This window comes from Vitis vinifera, chromosome 7, assembly GCF_030704535.1.
Source record: "Vitis vinifera cultivar Pinot Noir 40024 chromosome 7, ASM3070453v1".
NCBI lineage: Eukaryota > Viridiplantae > Streptophyta > Magnoliopsida > Vitales > Vitaceae > Vitis > Vitis vinifera.
The window spans coordinates 1,550,826-1,566,972 of NC_081811.1; the positions used below are offsets into that span (position 1 = coordinate 1,550,826).

General features: G+C 38.9%; 3 protein-coding genes across 5 annotated transcripts in view; 1 reads left to right on the plus strand and 2 right to left on the minus strand.

Annotated features, from left to right (window-relative positions):
• Positions 1-1,696: 1,696 nt before the first annotated feature.
• LOC100242600 (photosystem I reaction center subunit II, chloroplastic) lies at positions 1,697-2,682 on the minus strand. Its single transcript, XM_002278248.5, has one exon. The coding sequence runs from the start codon at positions 2,486-2,488 to the stop codon at positions 1,874-1,876; it is 615 nt and encodes a 204-aa protein (XP_002278284.1). The 5' UTR covers positions 2,489-2,682; the 3' UTR covers positions 1,697-1,873.
• Positions 2,683-2,939: 257 nt separating this feature from the next.
• Positions 2,940-8,738, minus strand: LOC100247737 (uncharacterized). The gene is made up of 2 exons (XM_002278231.4): positions 7,830-8,738; positions 2,940-3,563 (listed from the first exon to the last, which is right to left on the minus strand). Exons 1-2 carry the CDS (start codon positions 8,652-8,654, stop codon positions 3,150-3,152), a joined length of 1,239 nt encoding a protein of 412 aa, XP_002278267.1. The 5' UTR covers positions 8,655-8,738; the 3' UTR covers positions 2,940-3,149.
• A 1,277-nt stretch (positions 8,739-10,015) lies between these two features.
• The window catches only part of LOC100252851 (N-terminal acetyltransferase B complex catalytic subunit NAA20), a 32,279-nt gene continuing 26,147 nt past the window's right edge, over positions 10,016-16,147 (plus strand). For 2 of the 3 annotated variants that reach the window (XR_009465981.1, XR_009465980.1), the window contains exons 1-2: positions 10,042-10,227; positions 10,358-10,448. Coding sequence is in view for 1 of the 3 variants with exons in the window: in XM_002278210.4 (XP_002278246.1) it covers positions 10,150-10,227; positions 10,358-10,448 (169 nt within the window). In the remaining 2 variants the exon portion in view is untranslated. Of the gene's footprint in view, positions 10,228-10,357; positions 10,449-16,147 lie in introns of all 3 variants that reach the window. The other variant, XM_002278210.4, reaches the window with a different exon arrangement.

A 16,147-nucleotide genomic window follows, 5' to 3' on the forward strand; every position in this document is an offset into this window, starting at 1 on the left:
ATCAAATATTTTCTTTAATATTTTTTAATATAGCCTAAATTTTATGTTAAAAGCCCTAGAGTGTGGGAAAAATCACATATTATAATTTATTTATTTATTTATTATGGGTCACATATTGTAAATTATTTAAATCTTCCATTAATAAGATTATTGAGATACAAGTACTGTGAAAACCATAGTCTATAAAATTTATAAATAATATCAAACTTAGAACTTTGGATTAACTGGCCAGACCAAGAAGTAACTTTAGGGTGCCACCTTACTTGGAACTTCACCCACAGACATGAAAAATTCCCTACCCCCCCACCCTTTTTTTTTTTCGTTTTCTTCTTGTCAACATTCCAAATCCTTTTCCACACGCATTGCTCTATAGAAGAAAGACCAGTTACACCAGTGAAAATTGAAGAGGGGCCATACTTTGACACCTGCAGATGGCTCACATGGCCTCATGGACATGTTATAGCTTGAAACAGGTTGGTAGCCCATCTTGCCCATATGGGGGTTATGTAATTGGCCGATCTCATATGACTTTTCAATGTATCTATCTAATTAAGAGGAACCTAATATAAATTATCACAAAGTTCTTCTCTTATCTGAAGTATAATATTTTGACTTGTTTTTTCTTAAGTATATGATCCCATATGACTTCTAAACATATTTACCAAGTTAAGAGAAGGCCACTATATATATATATATATATATATTAGTCTCTTTACTCCCAATAGACCCTCAGCTTAAAACCCGTTTATCCAATTAAGAGGAGCTCAATATATATATATATATATATATATATATACAGTGTCGGGGACTATCCATATGTGCTGCCATTTTTCCTTCTTGTTATGCCTAAAGCTGCATGACTAAGGCTTTTGGCAATAAAGGAAACTCATGGCTACTTAGAAGCCTTGAGTTCTAGATATGTAAGCATTTTCAATGACCCACTACGGCATGTTCTGAACCAAAGAGATTCCCCACGACAAAAACTCATGGCTTCAGGTCATTGATTTCAACTTTTTCCCAGGAGTTTCATGGTATGTATACAGGGAAAAATAGATAGGGTGATGTGGTTTTGGACTATTTGTGAGTATGAGTAAAAAGAGGTAAAAGAGTTGGAAGGAAAATATTCGAGCCAGACGTGATTGGAAGAAAGAATATGGAAAAGTTCTTTGTACCAAATGTTTTTGGTGCCCGTAAACATGGTAAAAGTGCCCTCAGAGATGGCCGAAGGAAGGACAGGTTGATGCCCAATGAAAGAGTGAAATCATATCAGATCACTTCAGTAAGAATCACACTTTTGTCATCCACTAAAATTTGATCAAGATTGAACTTTAGGAAGTAAACTCCTAAAATTACAAATCGACTTTAAAACCATTTGTAATAATTCGTGTCATTTTATATAAACATCATCTATTCTGAGTCAAGGTTTGCATGTCTTTAAAAAACATCTATAGAATTAAAAGAAACCCACTGAGCATAACAGACACTGATGAAGAGAATTGAGATAAATTTGTGGAGAGTGGAAGTTTGACAACCATAGAAGAATGAATGGAATAAGCCCCACATGGAGAATTAGTTTGTGATTGAGTCATTTGAGAATGTTGTCTATAGGGTTATACATCCATGATTGATGGTAAAAACTTGTAAAAGAATTGAAAGCTCACATAAAGACACTTCGCTGAACAAGGAACATGGTGAGTGTCAATCAAGAAAGTTCTCCCCTGGATTTCATTCCAATTCTACAAATTTTCCACTCATTCACATTTCTTCAAAAACAAACAAGATATGTTTCCTTGAAGAAAAAAAGATACAAAACAAGTAGAAGCTGCAGAACCAAATAATGACCATCACATCATATCACAAACCACCTCTAACTTCACAAGTCATAAGCTTGCTTTCCAGTGAACTTAACTTCAATGGGACTAACATTTTTCCCAATTGATCTGAAGTTCTGCCCCACCCCTTGGCGACCTGGGTTCACCTTTTCAGGATAAACACCATCTTTTGGGTGAAGATATTGGACCTCCCCATTAGGAAACACTCTGTAGAATTGGTACTTAATCTTGTACTTTGATCTCAATCTGGTGCCCAGTGCCAAGCACTGCTCTTTCCTAGCCAACTTAAGCAAATTAGGCCCTTGCCTCATTATAGCAGCACCACCAGTTGGCATTTCAAAGATCTGTTCCTTCGGGGATTCCCAAGTGATAACATAGAATTCTTCAACTTGTGCCTTTCTTAGCAATCCTCCGGTGCTTCCACCGAAGATTGGCGATGGCGTATTGGGGTCCAACTCAGGTGGGGTGAAGCCCACTGGAGCCTCCTTGACAGGAGCTTCAGTTTTTTCTTCAGCCATGGCTTTGATGGCTCTGTTGATGGGCTTAGAGGTAGAAAATGAGGAGAATGAGGATGGTTTCCATGGAACTAGAGTGAGGCTCCTCGATTTTGGGGTGGTGATGGTAGTGGGGGTGAGGAGACCTGCTTGGGTTGCCATGGTCAGGTAAGTTTGGAGGGTAAGGAACTTTTGTGAGCAACTTTAAACGTTGAAATGGCTGTTTGGGATCATAGAAAAGATTGTGTGGAAAGAGGGGGGACTTCTAGATGGGTGGCGGTGTTTGGTTTTTCGATGTTTGGATAAGGTGATATGGGCTGAACCAATGGGGACATAAGATTTTGATACTTGGTCTTACCCACACCAAGATCTTCTATTCTACATCTATTTGTCTGCAGAAGTTCACAGCCTCTTAAAAGAGGATTAAAAAATAGGTTTTTCCTGGTCCTAGTATGAAGATAAGAAACCGCGGTTCAAGCCATGATGGATTCACAAAATGCAGAGCAAGACTAATGCCATTGGACATGATTTTGTCCACAATTAGAGTCCCTGGTGCTTAAGGCACAGGAAAAAAAAAACAGAAACAATAATCAAGATCATTCTCACATAGTCATCATCAACATTTAATGTGGGTGATTATAATTGAGATAATTTCTTACAAAAGAGGATATGAAGGTCACTGAATTGTTTCCAATCACTGCCTTTCAGTCAGTTTCATATTCTCTTGTTACTGAACATCCCTAAGCATTAGACACTTACATTACAAGAAACTAGGAAAATTCAATCATAACTAAGCCACATATCGGTTTTCTATACATGATAACTAGCTCTCCTTTGGAGGAGCCATTAGGTGAAGCCTTTCCTCTGAAGCTTGATTTCCCCCAGAAAACCTCTCCTCTGCTAGCAGTGATTGTAAGTCACTACCATTTGCCAAACTGTTGAACTCAACGGCTTTGGATGGCATGGTTGGGTAGCGTCGTTGGCAAAATGTCATCAATCTTTTGATTGATTGCAGATACTTACGAGTTGTCTCATCATTCATAATGTGGGCCACACTGTTTGTGTAGATCTTCTCACGGGCAGACCGTTCATGGATACCAACCATAGTAACACCAATAGGCCAGGGTGCATTCCCGATTGCCAACTTGATATATTGGTCCATTGCAGCTAGATAATCTCGCTTCATACAGCATTCAACCACCACCAGCAATGCTTGCCGGATATCATCTTGGAGAACCTACAAGTGAAATTTATCATGAGTTTAGTAACTGTGGCAAGCAAATATTTTAAGGCACTCATTTAGTGCCAAATTAGAAGAGTGGTAATGGAAAAAAGGACTTTAAATCTCTCCGTATACTTCGAAATCAGAGAGAGAGAGAGAGAGAGAGTTCCACTGTTTGTTTTAAACACAATGCAGCTCATCTATGTCCTGCTAGTGAAATAAAGAAACAAAACACAGAAACAGAGTTCAATGATCTTTTATTTCCTTTCTCCTTTTCCTTTTCAAAACTTCTGTATGCATCTGTATTACTACAGCACTAATTTCTTGGTAGAAATCCAATACACTGTGGTAACTGCCGATTAAAAATTTCAAGGCTCTCACCTAGTATAAATACAGCTCAATATTTCATGAGTTTCTCTATATCTCAATTCTCAAGCTAAAAGGCAGTCCTCTCTATAGGTTCAAAGAGTTGAACACATAACTGCTCCCTCCCTCCCACCAACAGTAACACTAAACTACTAAAAGGGATACTCACAGCCACAGGTTTTGATTGTTTTCTTTGAGCAAGGAGAGGGAACCCAAGATCATTCTGGCATGCCACAAGGCAACTAAGGACTTGGGAGAAGTTTGCTACCTTTCTAACCCAAAAAAGGAAATCTCAATACAAGCATTGGAATGATAACATGGTAACCTGTTATTACCCCGATTTAACTTGCATTCTCACATTACCAGGGTTAAAAGGAGATATCCACAGCAGGGTTCTAGATGGGCTGTCAAGATTTGGACACTAGGCATGAGGCACTCAGGCCACTCTCATTACCCATAGGGACCAAATATTACTTATAAATCTGAATCTTTTGAGCCTATTTGCTAGTTCAGACTTATAAACTTGTACCAATTTGATAGGGAACTACCTGACTTCATAAGATAACTTCTTTATCAGTGATGGGAGGTGGGACCCTACTAGACCTCACAAAACAAAATTGCCTCCTTGAAAGGCTAATTGATGGTAGAGATAAATTTTACATGTATAGCTGTAATCGAATGGTTATTTACCAGGCATAGCCCTGGATTTTGGTAAAAAAATCCATGCCCCAAGGGGCATTTAGCCTAACCAGCTTCAACCAGGGGTAAGTTCCAAATTTCTCTATGACAGTGGCCCTCCACATGGTACGGTTGAAATAAGAGGAACGCTTATACACAATTTTCATGCATGTGGAGGTAAGAAAGTAGCTTGCATCAATTAGAAAAGGCAAAGGAACAAGTTTCACAAAAGGAAGAAAGTGAAAGAATGGCTGGGAATAGGTTTATTTATTTATTTGTTTTTTTCCTTCTGTTTCTTCAATCCTACAGCATTTGTGTCTCCTACATGTTAAGGATTGTAGACAGTTCTTATCACAAAAGCCATGCTTTTGTCTTATAAGATCATGTAGCTATAATTCCCCATCCACCATTCCTCTTCAAGAGACCCAAGATATTTCAAGGGTGGTTTAAGAGGCTCAAGCAAACATTTTAACATTGTTTATAGATTTGATTCATAGCCAACACTGATATACTATTAGATGTATAACCTCCACTCGGATGAGTAAAGCTATCTCAAGCAAGGTTGAGGCCACTGGATTCCTCATTCAAGTTGGTTTTGTTCCATTTATTTATCAAAAATCCTCTCAATTTCTGCCTAGACTAGAGATTAAAATCCTGGAAAGGCCAATAGAGCCTCAAAACTTCTCTTGGAACAAAAGAATGCAATCCAGATTAATCTTGATCTCTAGTAAGTAGATACACCATATATATTCCTATCTTACTACAGATTAAAATCCTGGAAAGGCCAATAGAGCCTCAAAACTTCGCTTGGAACTAAAGAATGCAATCCAAATTAGTATTGACCATCTTCAACATTTCTGGTAAGTTGATAATCTTATCTATGTTCCTGATCATAGATTTTATTTTTTTATTTTTTTGATAAATAAAACAAGTATTGTATTAGTGAAAAGGTATATATGACGTATACATATACAAAAAACCAATAGAGGCGACAACACAACTGCACCCTACAGGGAACCTAACCAATCTACAAAATCTATCAAAAAAGTAATGCTATCACCCATGTACACTCTAACCCAATCCTAATATAAATACAAAAAAGAACTTTTAAAAGTTTGATCTAAGCATTCCCTATCCTCAAAAGCTCTCCTATTTCGTTCCCTCCAAATGGACCAAAAAATGCATAAAGGAGCAACTTTTCAAACCTTTTTCCTTTTTTTGCCCACCGAAACACCATTCCAACTTAGAAGCACCCCCCTCATAGAAGAATGCATCACCCACTGAATATAAAAAAGAGCACAAACCAGCTGCCACAATGTACTTGCTTTCGGACAATGCAAAAGTAAATAATCTCCCATTTCCTCTTCAGCCTTGCACATGTAGCACCTATTTGGCATCCTCCATCCCCTCCTTCTAAGTTGATCTTATGTCAAAATCTTAGTCTAAGTTGTCTCCTAAGAAAAAAAGCTAGCTCTAACAGGGGCCCAAGAGTTCCACACTGAATTGTGCGGGAATGGCTCCACTCTCCTACTTGCTAAAGAGGAGTAAAAGGACCGAACTGAAAAAACACCATCCTTAGTCTCCAACCAAACCATGGCATCAAAAAGAACTCGAAATGAACCACCCAAGCATCCTTAAAGGAAACTATAGCATAAAGACCCACAAACTCATCCCGCAATGACAAATCACCACACCATCTATCGTTCTAGAATTTAACCCGATTCCTCGAACCAACTTGAATCCTTGTTTTATCTTTGAAGGTCTCCCAACCATTTCTAATTGTCTTCCATACTCTTACACCATACCTCTTTCTCACCTCCTTTGTGCACCACTCCTCCTCCCGAATTCCATACTTACCAATAATTACCTGTTTTCAAAGAGAGTTCTTTTCCTTCACAAATCTCCACAACCATTTACCCAAAAGTGCCTTATTGAAGAAAGGAAGGCTTCTAAAAACCCAAATCCCCAATTTGCTTCTCCAAACACACAATCGACCAATGAATCAAATGAAACTTTTTCTCCAACTCCCCTCCTCACCACAGGAAGTCTCTTTCAATTTTTTCTAATTTGGCCGCCACTCTTTTGGGGATAACAAAAAGAGACATAAAGTAAATGGGCAAACTAGATAAAGTACTTTTAATCAACATCTATTTTTCACCTTTTGACAAATATTATCTCTTCCACAAAGCAAACCTTTTTTGGAACCGTTCCTCCACACCTTCTCATACCCTACTAGACTTGTAAGGAGCACCCAATGGTAGGCCTAAGTAAGTGGATAGAAGAGAACCCAACTTACAACCTAAGACCTCAACGAACTCCTCCAAATTTGGAACCTCCCCAACAGGAATCAATTCACTTTTCTCCAAATTAATCTTAAGACCCGAGCATGCCTTGAACCACATAAAAACCTAGCTCGAGTACTCCAAGTTTTCCTAATCATAGATCATCTTCTCATCCACTATAGAAAAGCTAGAGAGCCAGGACACTTTCTCTTCTCTTATTTTGGCATCTCGTGGGTTCTCCCATTTTCAGTGAAGGACTTGTTAATGGATTCGTATGGAATCTCAGTGGGCAAAAAGCGAAGGAAGGTATGGAGAACAACCCCTCTTTGCCTTTTATGGATAATTTGGAAGGAATGAAATCAAGGACCTTTGAAGGGGAGCAACACACTATCCAATCACTTAAGGACTCCTTCCTTGCAAATTTGTACATGTGGTCTCATGAGTATCTTCTAGTGGACGGTCTGACAGGTCCATGTTCTTTGGTAGATTTTATAGATTGTTTGTACTCCAAGTCCTAATGTAAGGTTGTAGCTATCGCAGTATGTTCTCACTTGTATACTTCTGGTATTTTGTGTTCACCACTTTAGTTTGTCACTCTTCTTACATATATATATATTTGCCTACCAAAAAATCTTAGATATATTGAGTCTATTGATAAGGTCAAGACTAATCAAAACAAGAGAGTGCGCCCGAATGCTAATTCTTCAAAGAAGATATGTAAACCAACCCATTTTGCCTTAAAATTGGGCTAAGTCAATTTTCTTCGAGAACAACGATATGAATGTTTTGCATCCATAAAAAAAAATAAAAAATAAAAAATGATATGAATGTTTTACATTTTCATATGAGAAATTGGCCTTACAATATGAAACCCATATACTGAAACTACAATCAAGTCTAGCACAATTGGGAATCAACATATATCGATTAAACAAAACACAGATGAAATACTGACCTTTTTCCGGCAGAATTTGAAAAGCGGATTCAAATATCGTGCACACTGCTTAAACGTGGCCACCATAGACTTCCCCTTGGCCGTCCTCTTCTCCCCCTCCTGCTTCTCATTCAACTCCTGATTCCACTCGATCAAAAGCCTCTTGAAAAAAACCAGAATCTTATCCTCATCACACAACTCCTCAAAATTCGCCTTCATCCGCTTCAAATCCTTATCAGCATCCACCCCCGAAGAACCCCCATCACCGCTCAAATCATCATCTCCACCGCCCCCCTCCCCATCCTCGACCCCATCCTCCGGACTCTTCCGCTTCCGATCGCTCAAAATCCCTGTCTTCTGCCGCTTCCTCAGCTCCGCAATATCCCTAAGAAAATCATTGGTTTGGCCCTCCGTCATGTCGCTGTCGACCTCAAAGATCCCAGCTTTGAGCACATACTTCAACCGATCAAGCCGCGCGGTGTCGTCTTCGCCGAACAGAGTAATAGGCTGTTTCAGGAATCTGAGCCGCCGGATGACCTCTTGCTTCGGGAGAACCATCTCGTCGATTTTCTGTTCATCGGTTATGGCTTTAGAAGATGAGGATGTGAGGTCAGGTTTGGCATCGGAAGATGGAGTAGAGGTGGCCGAGGCGGCGGCGGCGGTGGAAGAGGATGCGGTGCCATTATTGTGGCGGAGGGCTTTAGCCTCCAACTCACGCTTTTCCTGCTCGCGAAGCTTCTGGATGTTTCTCTGTTCAATTTCGGAGCGCTTGAAGAACCTCTTGCCGCCCGCTTCTTGGGCTAGAGATTGGCGCTTCTTCAAGAGCTCTTGCTTCAGGAGATCCATCTAGGGTTTCGCTGTTTCTGTCTGAACGGAGAAGATGATGCTTCGGATCGAGCGTGACGGGTGCCGTGAAAATATATAATCATTAATTTTATACAAAATTAATAAAAAAAATAAAATTGTTTTTTTTTTCAAATGTTCTAATAAACAATGTAAATATATTCAACTTGATGCAAGCCATAATAATTCTAGTAAGTACTTCAAACTTTTTTAATTAATAATTTGAAAACGATTTCTAAAATTAATATCAAACATATTTTGGTATGTATATTAAATCAATTTTAAAATTATTTTAAATGCATCTTTATGTTGAAGTAATTAAACTATAAATATTTTTAATATTATTCTACCCTATGTCTAATGAAAAAGTAATAAAATTTTGTCAGTTTTTTTTCTTTTTCTATTGGGAAAATCAATTTTTAGAAAAAAAATCATTCTTATAAATAATTTTTTAATTTAACAAGTATATTTAACCAACTTAAATTATAAATACCTCTTTCAATAATTTGATATTAAATACGTTGATAATTTTTATCATGGGTGAACAAAAATATGTTAAGTTAAATAAAATCTAACCCACATCGAGTGCATTTTTTAAATTTGATAAAAAAAATATTGAATACATATCATATTTAAAATTTGGTTGATGAGTAGATATGATAAATTATCTCTCAAATATGAAATATGATAAATTGCATTAATTATAAGTTGAGACACAAGATAAATATCATTTTATTTTTTATTTTTTATATTCATTATTTTATAAAATAAATAATTTGATTAAAAAAATATTTTTCTTATTGTATTTATTGTTTAATATGTATGATTTTTCTTTTTTGTATATTGAATAATATAATATCAAAATTTCTATTTATACATTTTAAATATTTTAATCTATATTAACAAATAGATATAATTATTTACCAAATTTTTTATTATTAAACAATTTCTAAACCTCACAATAGAAAGTTCATATTTTTTTTAACAAATATTGAAACATACTCTAAATTTTATTTTAAACAAATATAAAATATTTAATATGTATAATAAAATAAAATAAGTTATGTTATTTAACACTTTTTTATTTACTTTCTATATAAAATATGTCAATTATTATAGGATTTAAGATATTGTCTAAAAAAAATACATTTTTTTTACCTTATCGTACATTCATTTAAGTATTCACGATATTCGAACATGAAAAATGGATTCACCAACCTCTAATTTGTCAACAATTATAATTTGAGATGAGAGATACACATATCTTATATATCATAAATTTATTATTTTCAGCTATGTTTTAATTTTTTATATTACTCGTTTGGCATATATAAAATAATACTTATATATATATATATATATATATATCATTTAATTTGTGCACCCGACTGAACCGGAGGCTCGCACGCTAGACCGGTTGGGTCCAAAAATACGCGCCCCAGGGCACAGGACAGAACCATTCTCTTTTCCCATCTGCGAGAATCCGAGACGAAGGAAGATGACGACGATTCGCAGATTCTGCTGCAACGACCTCCTCTCCTTCGCATCTGTAAATCTCGACCATCTCACTGAAACTGTGAGTTTCTCCCGTTCTCATTTTTGCTGTTTTCAATATGGTCTCTCTCTGAATGAAGGGCTAATGGATTGATATTAAGCTGGTTCTTTTTTATTTTATTTTAAACGTGCTGGTTTGAATATGCGCACAGTTCAATATGTCTTTCTACATGACCTACTTGGCTAGATGGCCTGATTATTTTCACGTTGCCGAGGGTCCCGGAAATCGAATCATGGGCTACAGTATGTTTTCTCCTTCCTCTTTCTATTCTCCATTTGTTTTTGTTTTGTTTTTTTTATTGGAATTCGTGGTTTACATTTAGAATATTGGTTTCTTTAATTGATTGTCATTTGTATATGGAATCGTATTGTCTATTTTGTTATATTGATTAAGAAAAAGGTCGTTGTTGTTGCTGTTGTTGCTTTTTTTTCCTCCTGCGATTTGATTCCGGAATACAATTATCTATATGGGTTTGAATTCAAATTTGACATTTCTACGCTGGAACCTTTTGTTCCCCTTTGCTGTGTTTCAAGCCTTTGCAGCCTGGCTAATTGTTTCTTTTTTTCTTTTCAAAACAACGTCTCTGAGGAGGGCACTGAAGTTGTTATCAATGCTGTTTGTGTTTGGTAGAAAATGAATAGATCTTTCAACTTGTTCTGTGTTTGGTTTCATTCCTTTGGGTTGTTTTGGGAATTATGGTGATTTAGCCCAAAATCGATGTATTTGGCTCATGGGGATTTAAATTATAGAGCATTTTCATAGAGGTTGGATTCAAGCAGAAGCCCCCAGAGTACATTTTTAAGAGGGCAAAATCATCATATTTGATATCATCCATGCTGCTGCCCAAGGGCGGCAAAATTTGCCATTCTTGTTAGGCTCATTGCATGGTATTCTAGAGTCATGGAAGGGAAAGGTAAGCTTTCTACTCCTCAAAAATCTGAATCTCTGATAGGTTCAAGTTAGCAAAATTCAATGAAATGAAATGAAGCATGATTTTAAGCCAACATGCTATTGGCACATTCTCACTTCTAAATGAGTTTCATAGTCCATTTTTTACTTCGGATGAGTTAAATGCAGATGCTACATACACGTATTGCAGTAAACTTGAAATAGAACATCCTTCCTTTTTCTCTTTCTAGGAGTTTTGTTGCAGGTACATGTACACATAGCAGTAAACTAGTAATGCAACACTGGATTAATCTGGTACCAGTATGTTTCTGCTAACCAAGCTGAAACACTCAAGGGAATGGAATTAACAACATCGTGTTATTCATCTTGAAAAATCTCTAAAGGGAAAAGCAAAGGCTCTTGGACATAGCAGTGAAGAGGTAGGGGAGAAGGGAAGTGAGTTGGAAAAGGTAGTATTCATCAAAAAGGAATATAAGGCTCATTATAAGCATGTTGTCTAGTTTTTTTTTTGACTTGTTTCATGTTTTCTTTTGTCATTCAGGGCTTGGTGATGATGAAAATAAAAAAATTTCCTAGTGATTTTTTGTCTTTTTTCCTATTTATTTATTGTTTTTTTTTTGTTGGGTGGGGGGTGAGATGAGAAGAAATTGCACCTAATGGGTGGGATTGGTGTGCACTTCTGAAAAGGAGACGGCACACAAGGTGTTGGGAGCTAAGAAGAGATGAGTAAGGCATTGTTAGGAAAATACTTGTGGAGGTTTGCCATGGAGAAGGATAGTTGTGGAAGAATGTGGTAAGTGTCATAAGGTAGGGAGAGATGGGTTGGTTGGTCTGGTTAGCAACTTGAAAAGTTTAGAGGTTCTCATGGAAAAGCAAGCTTTATTGGGGGAGGGTGGAAAACTTTGCAAAGTTCATATTTTAGGAAGTTTGGGATGTGTGGAGGTTAAATTTTTGGCAAGATGTTTGGTGTGGTTAGACACCATTTTTTTTTTTTTTGATAGGCAAAAGCACAAAGATATATTAGAGAAAGGGATCTTGAAAGGCAACCCAGAGCATACAGGGAGTATACAAGAGACACCTAAAACAAGCAACAAAAACACAAGCACTCACCGGCCCTCAATAAGAACCCAACCAATCCACAAAGTTAAACAAAGATAAAGGGCCTACAACTATAGAAGAATTAGCCCAGGATAAGAGATTACAAACAAATGAGTTTTTCAATCTTTGAGTCGACAAAGCCTCGTTATCGAAGACTATCCTATTTTTTTCCTTCCAAATTGTCCAAAATAAACAGAGAGGAGCTGCCCGCCAAACCTTTCTATGATTCTTGTCCTTAAAAGAGACATGCCAACTTAATAGAGTGTCTCTCACCGAAAACGGTAACACCCAATTGACCCCAAAAAGAGAAAGCAAAAGATCCCACAAAATCTTCGTCTTAGAACAATGAATAAGGATATGATTTATCGTTTCCTCTTCAACGCAACACAAACAACATCTATTGGCTAGAATCCAGCCCCTCCTCTTAAGCTGATCTTGAGTAAGGACCTTCTCCCAATAAGCTTCCCAAGCAAAAAAACTCACCTTTGAAGGAACATACGGACTCCAAATAATATTACCTGGAAACGAGACTGCACAGCTATGATCAAGAGACTTGTAAAGAGATTTTACAGTGAAAATCTCATTTTTCGTCCCTCTCCACAGCATCCTATCCTCCCCATCAGCATCCAACCTCTTCCCTTGAATGGACGATAGGAGTCTCTCCACCTCCTCCACCTCCCAATCGTTGAAAGGTCTAAGGAAAAGTGGAGTCCACCTTCCCACTTTCCCCATTGGATCCCAATAGTCCGCAACCCACGCATCTTTAGAACCCGCTAAATCAAACAAGGAGGGAAAAGCCTCACAAAGGGGGGTGTTCCCGCACCAAATGTCTTTCCAAAACCTCACCCTTTTACCATCCCCCACCGAGAAAGATACATTATTGAGCAGTAGCAAACCTTCCTTGCTGATTTCCTTCCAAAGCCCAACCCCATGGCCCTCCCTAGCCCCACACGTGCTCCATCCTCCTCTTTCAACCCCATACTTCGTACTAATAATAAGCTTCCAATATGAGTCTCTTTCAACCGCATAACGCCAACTCCATTTGCACAAGAGGGCTCTATTAAGAATGGAGAGATTTCTAATCCCCAATCCACCCATCTTTTTGTGAGTACAAACAACAGCCCACTTAACAAGATGGGGCCTCTTCTCCAACGCTCCCCCTCCCCAAAGAAAGTCCCTTTATATTTTCTCAAGTCTTAATTTAACCACTCTTGGCATGCGCAATAATGACATAAGGTAAGTTGGCATGCTCGCCAAAGTACTCCGGATGAGAGTGAGTCTTCCTCCCTTAGAAATGAATTGCCTCTTCCACAAGACAAGTTTCTTTCTCATCCGCTCTTCCACTCCGTCCCAAACCTTCACAGACTTATGCGAAGCTCCCAAAGGGAGCCCCAAATAGGTGGAAGGGAGAGATCCCACCTTGCAGCCCAGCTCAGCTGCCAGTAACTCTGCATTCTCCACACAACCCACCGGCAAAATCTCACTTTTGTTCAAATTAATGCGCAGTCCGGAAGTGGCTTCAAACCACATTAATAACCAACTTAGAAAAGCTAATTGCTCTCGAGAGTCATCACAGAAGACCAAAGTATCATCAGCAAACAGCAGGTGCGTAACTTGGATCCCGACACCTTCCCTTTCCCCTATCCTGCAGCCTGAAAGAAAGCCCCCTCTCACTGCTCTGTTGATGAGACTACTTAAGGCCTCCATTCCTAAGACAAAAAGGTAAGGAGAGAGTGGATCTCCTTGCCTTAACCCCCTGGAACTCCGGAAAAAACCGGTAGGAGAACCATTGACCAAAACCGAAAACGAGGCAGTGGATATGCACCATCTAATCCACCCAATCCATTTCTCCCCAAAACCGATTCTTTGCATCACTGATAGCAGAAAATTCCAATTAATCTGATCATAGGCCTTCTCTAAGTCCAATTTACACAAGACCCCACTTTCCTTTCTTTTCAGCATGGAGTCTATGACCTCATTAGCAACTAATGCAGCATCAAGAATTTGCCTACCTTCAACAAAGGCATTTTGGGAAGAGGACACCACTTTTCCCACCACCTTTTTCAATCTATTGGCTAAGACCTTAGCAAGCAGCTTGTAGAGACCCCCCACCAAACTGATGGGTCTGAAATCACTCAAGTCTTCGGCCCCACACTTCTTTGGGATTAAAACTAAGAAGGTGGTGTTCAGTCTTCTAATGAATTTTCCCCTCTCATAAAACTCCTTGAATAAACCTAAGACCTCATCTTTGACAAAATCCCAACAGAATTGCCAAAATGCAAGGGAAAACCCGTCCGGACCAGGGGCCTTGTCCCCATTCAGATCTGAAAGGGCCAAGAACACCTCATCCCCAGAAAAACTCACCTCCAGCCTGGCCGCCTCTTCATCCCCAATGCTGTCAAACTCAATATTGTTGCAGCAAGGACGCCATCCTCCAGGATCTGATAAAAGGTCCTTAAAGGCCCTCACCACTCCCCTTTGAATGTCATGCTCTTCTGAAAGCCAGGTTCCATTGATTTTGATTTTTTTCAAACAGTTCCTCCTTCTGTTCGAATTTGCCATCTTGTGGAAGAATCCCGTGTTCTTATCGCCTTCCTTCAGCCAAATTTCTCTCGATTTTTGTCTCCATGAAGTCTACTCCATTAGAACCCATTTCTTAAATTCCTCCCTAGCCTCCTTTCTCGCCTCTAGCTCCTGCTCATTTAAAGCTCTAAGTTGCTCTTGATTATCCCAGTAGGATACTTTATCCAGAGCTAGCCCTTTGTTCACCCCCACTTTGCCAAAGACTTCCGAGTTCCATTCTTTCTGCTTAATTTTCAGGGCCTTCAATTTTTCTGTCAAGATGAAACTATAGGACCCACTATAATTAAATCCTTGCCACCAGCCCTTCAACAACTCCTTAAACCCCTCCTCCTTCAACCACATATTCTCGAACCGAAATGGAATTGGACCTCTCCTCGTCCCACCCCCATCTAACAGGATTGGGAAGTGATCGGATACCGGTCTTGGGAGAGAACACTGAGACGCCCCACTGAAATGATTCTCCCAATCCTCCGAAATCAAAAAACGGTCCAGTCTGGACCTTGAAAGACCATTCAGCCCTCCACTCCACGTGAATAACCCCCCATGGAGAGGCAAATCTTTTAAAGCCAACTCCTCAATCACCTCCGAAAATCTTCTCATAGAACCAGTCAGTCTTCCTTCTCTACTGCACTCGCTAGGAAATCTGACCACGTTAAAATCCCCGCCAATACACCAAGGGTCAGACCACAACCCTCGAATGGCTCCTAGCTCTTCCCAAAACAACTCTCTATGCCGTTTCATAGTGGGTCCATATACACCCGTGAAGGTCCACAAGAAGCCATCTTCACAATTTTTAAAGCGACAGGAAACTGAGAAAAGACCCACCTCCATGCCCATTAACTCCAGAACCCTGTTATCCCAAAACACTACTACCCCACCGGCTGCCCCCCTTGCACTCATAGCACCCCAACCTAAGAATCTTCCTACTCCAAGACTGTGAACAATCCCTCTGGATATATCTTGAATTTTGGTCTCCTGTAGACACACCAAATCCGCTCTTTGCGACCTGATCAAAGCCTTAATGACTTTCCTTTTATCCCTATCATTGCCCCCTCTTATATTTCAAGATATGATCTTTATCTTCATCTAAGGTTCGAGATTCTGTCCCCACCATCTCTAACCAGAGATTTCTCCTTCCTCGCCCCTTTGTAATTGATGGACCACTCTAATTTCTTCAACTCACGATCAAACTTAGTGGACCCCGAAATGTCTTTCTTAATGTTCTGCTCCCTTCTTCTCTTGTTCCTTAGAAGCAAGTTCAGAATTTCTCCTTCAAATCCTTCCGTCGAAAAGTCCAGGAACTTGCTAAATCTCGCCAGGCAACTATCATCCCATTGACATCCTCTTCTTC

Excerpts from the sequence above, each read along its gene's own strand:
- LOC100242600 (XM_002278248.5), bottom strand. The coding sequence starts at position 2,488 with ATGGCAACCCAAGCAGGTCTCCTCACCCCCACTACCATCACCACCCCA.
- LOC100247737 (XM_002278231.4), bottom strand. The coding sequence starts at position 8,654 with ATGGATCTCCTGAAGCAAGAGCTCTTGAAGAAGCGCCAATCTCTAGCC. Across the intron at positions 3,564-7,829 it reads TCAAATTCTGCCGGAAAAAG|GTTCTCCAAGATGATATCCG; the intron begins GTCAGTATTTCA and ends TTTCACTTGTAG.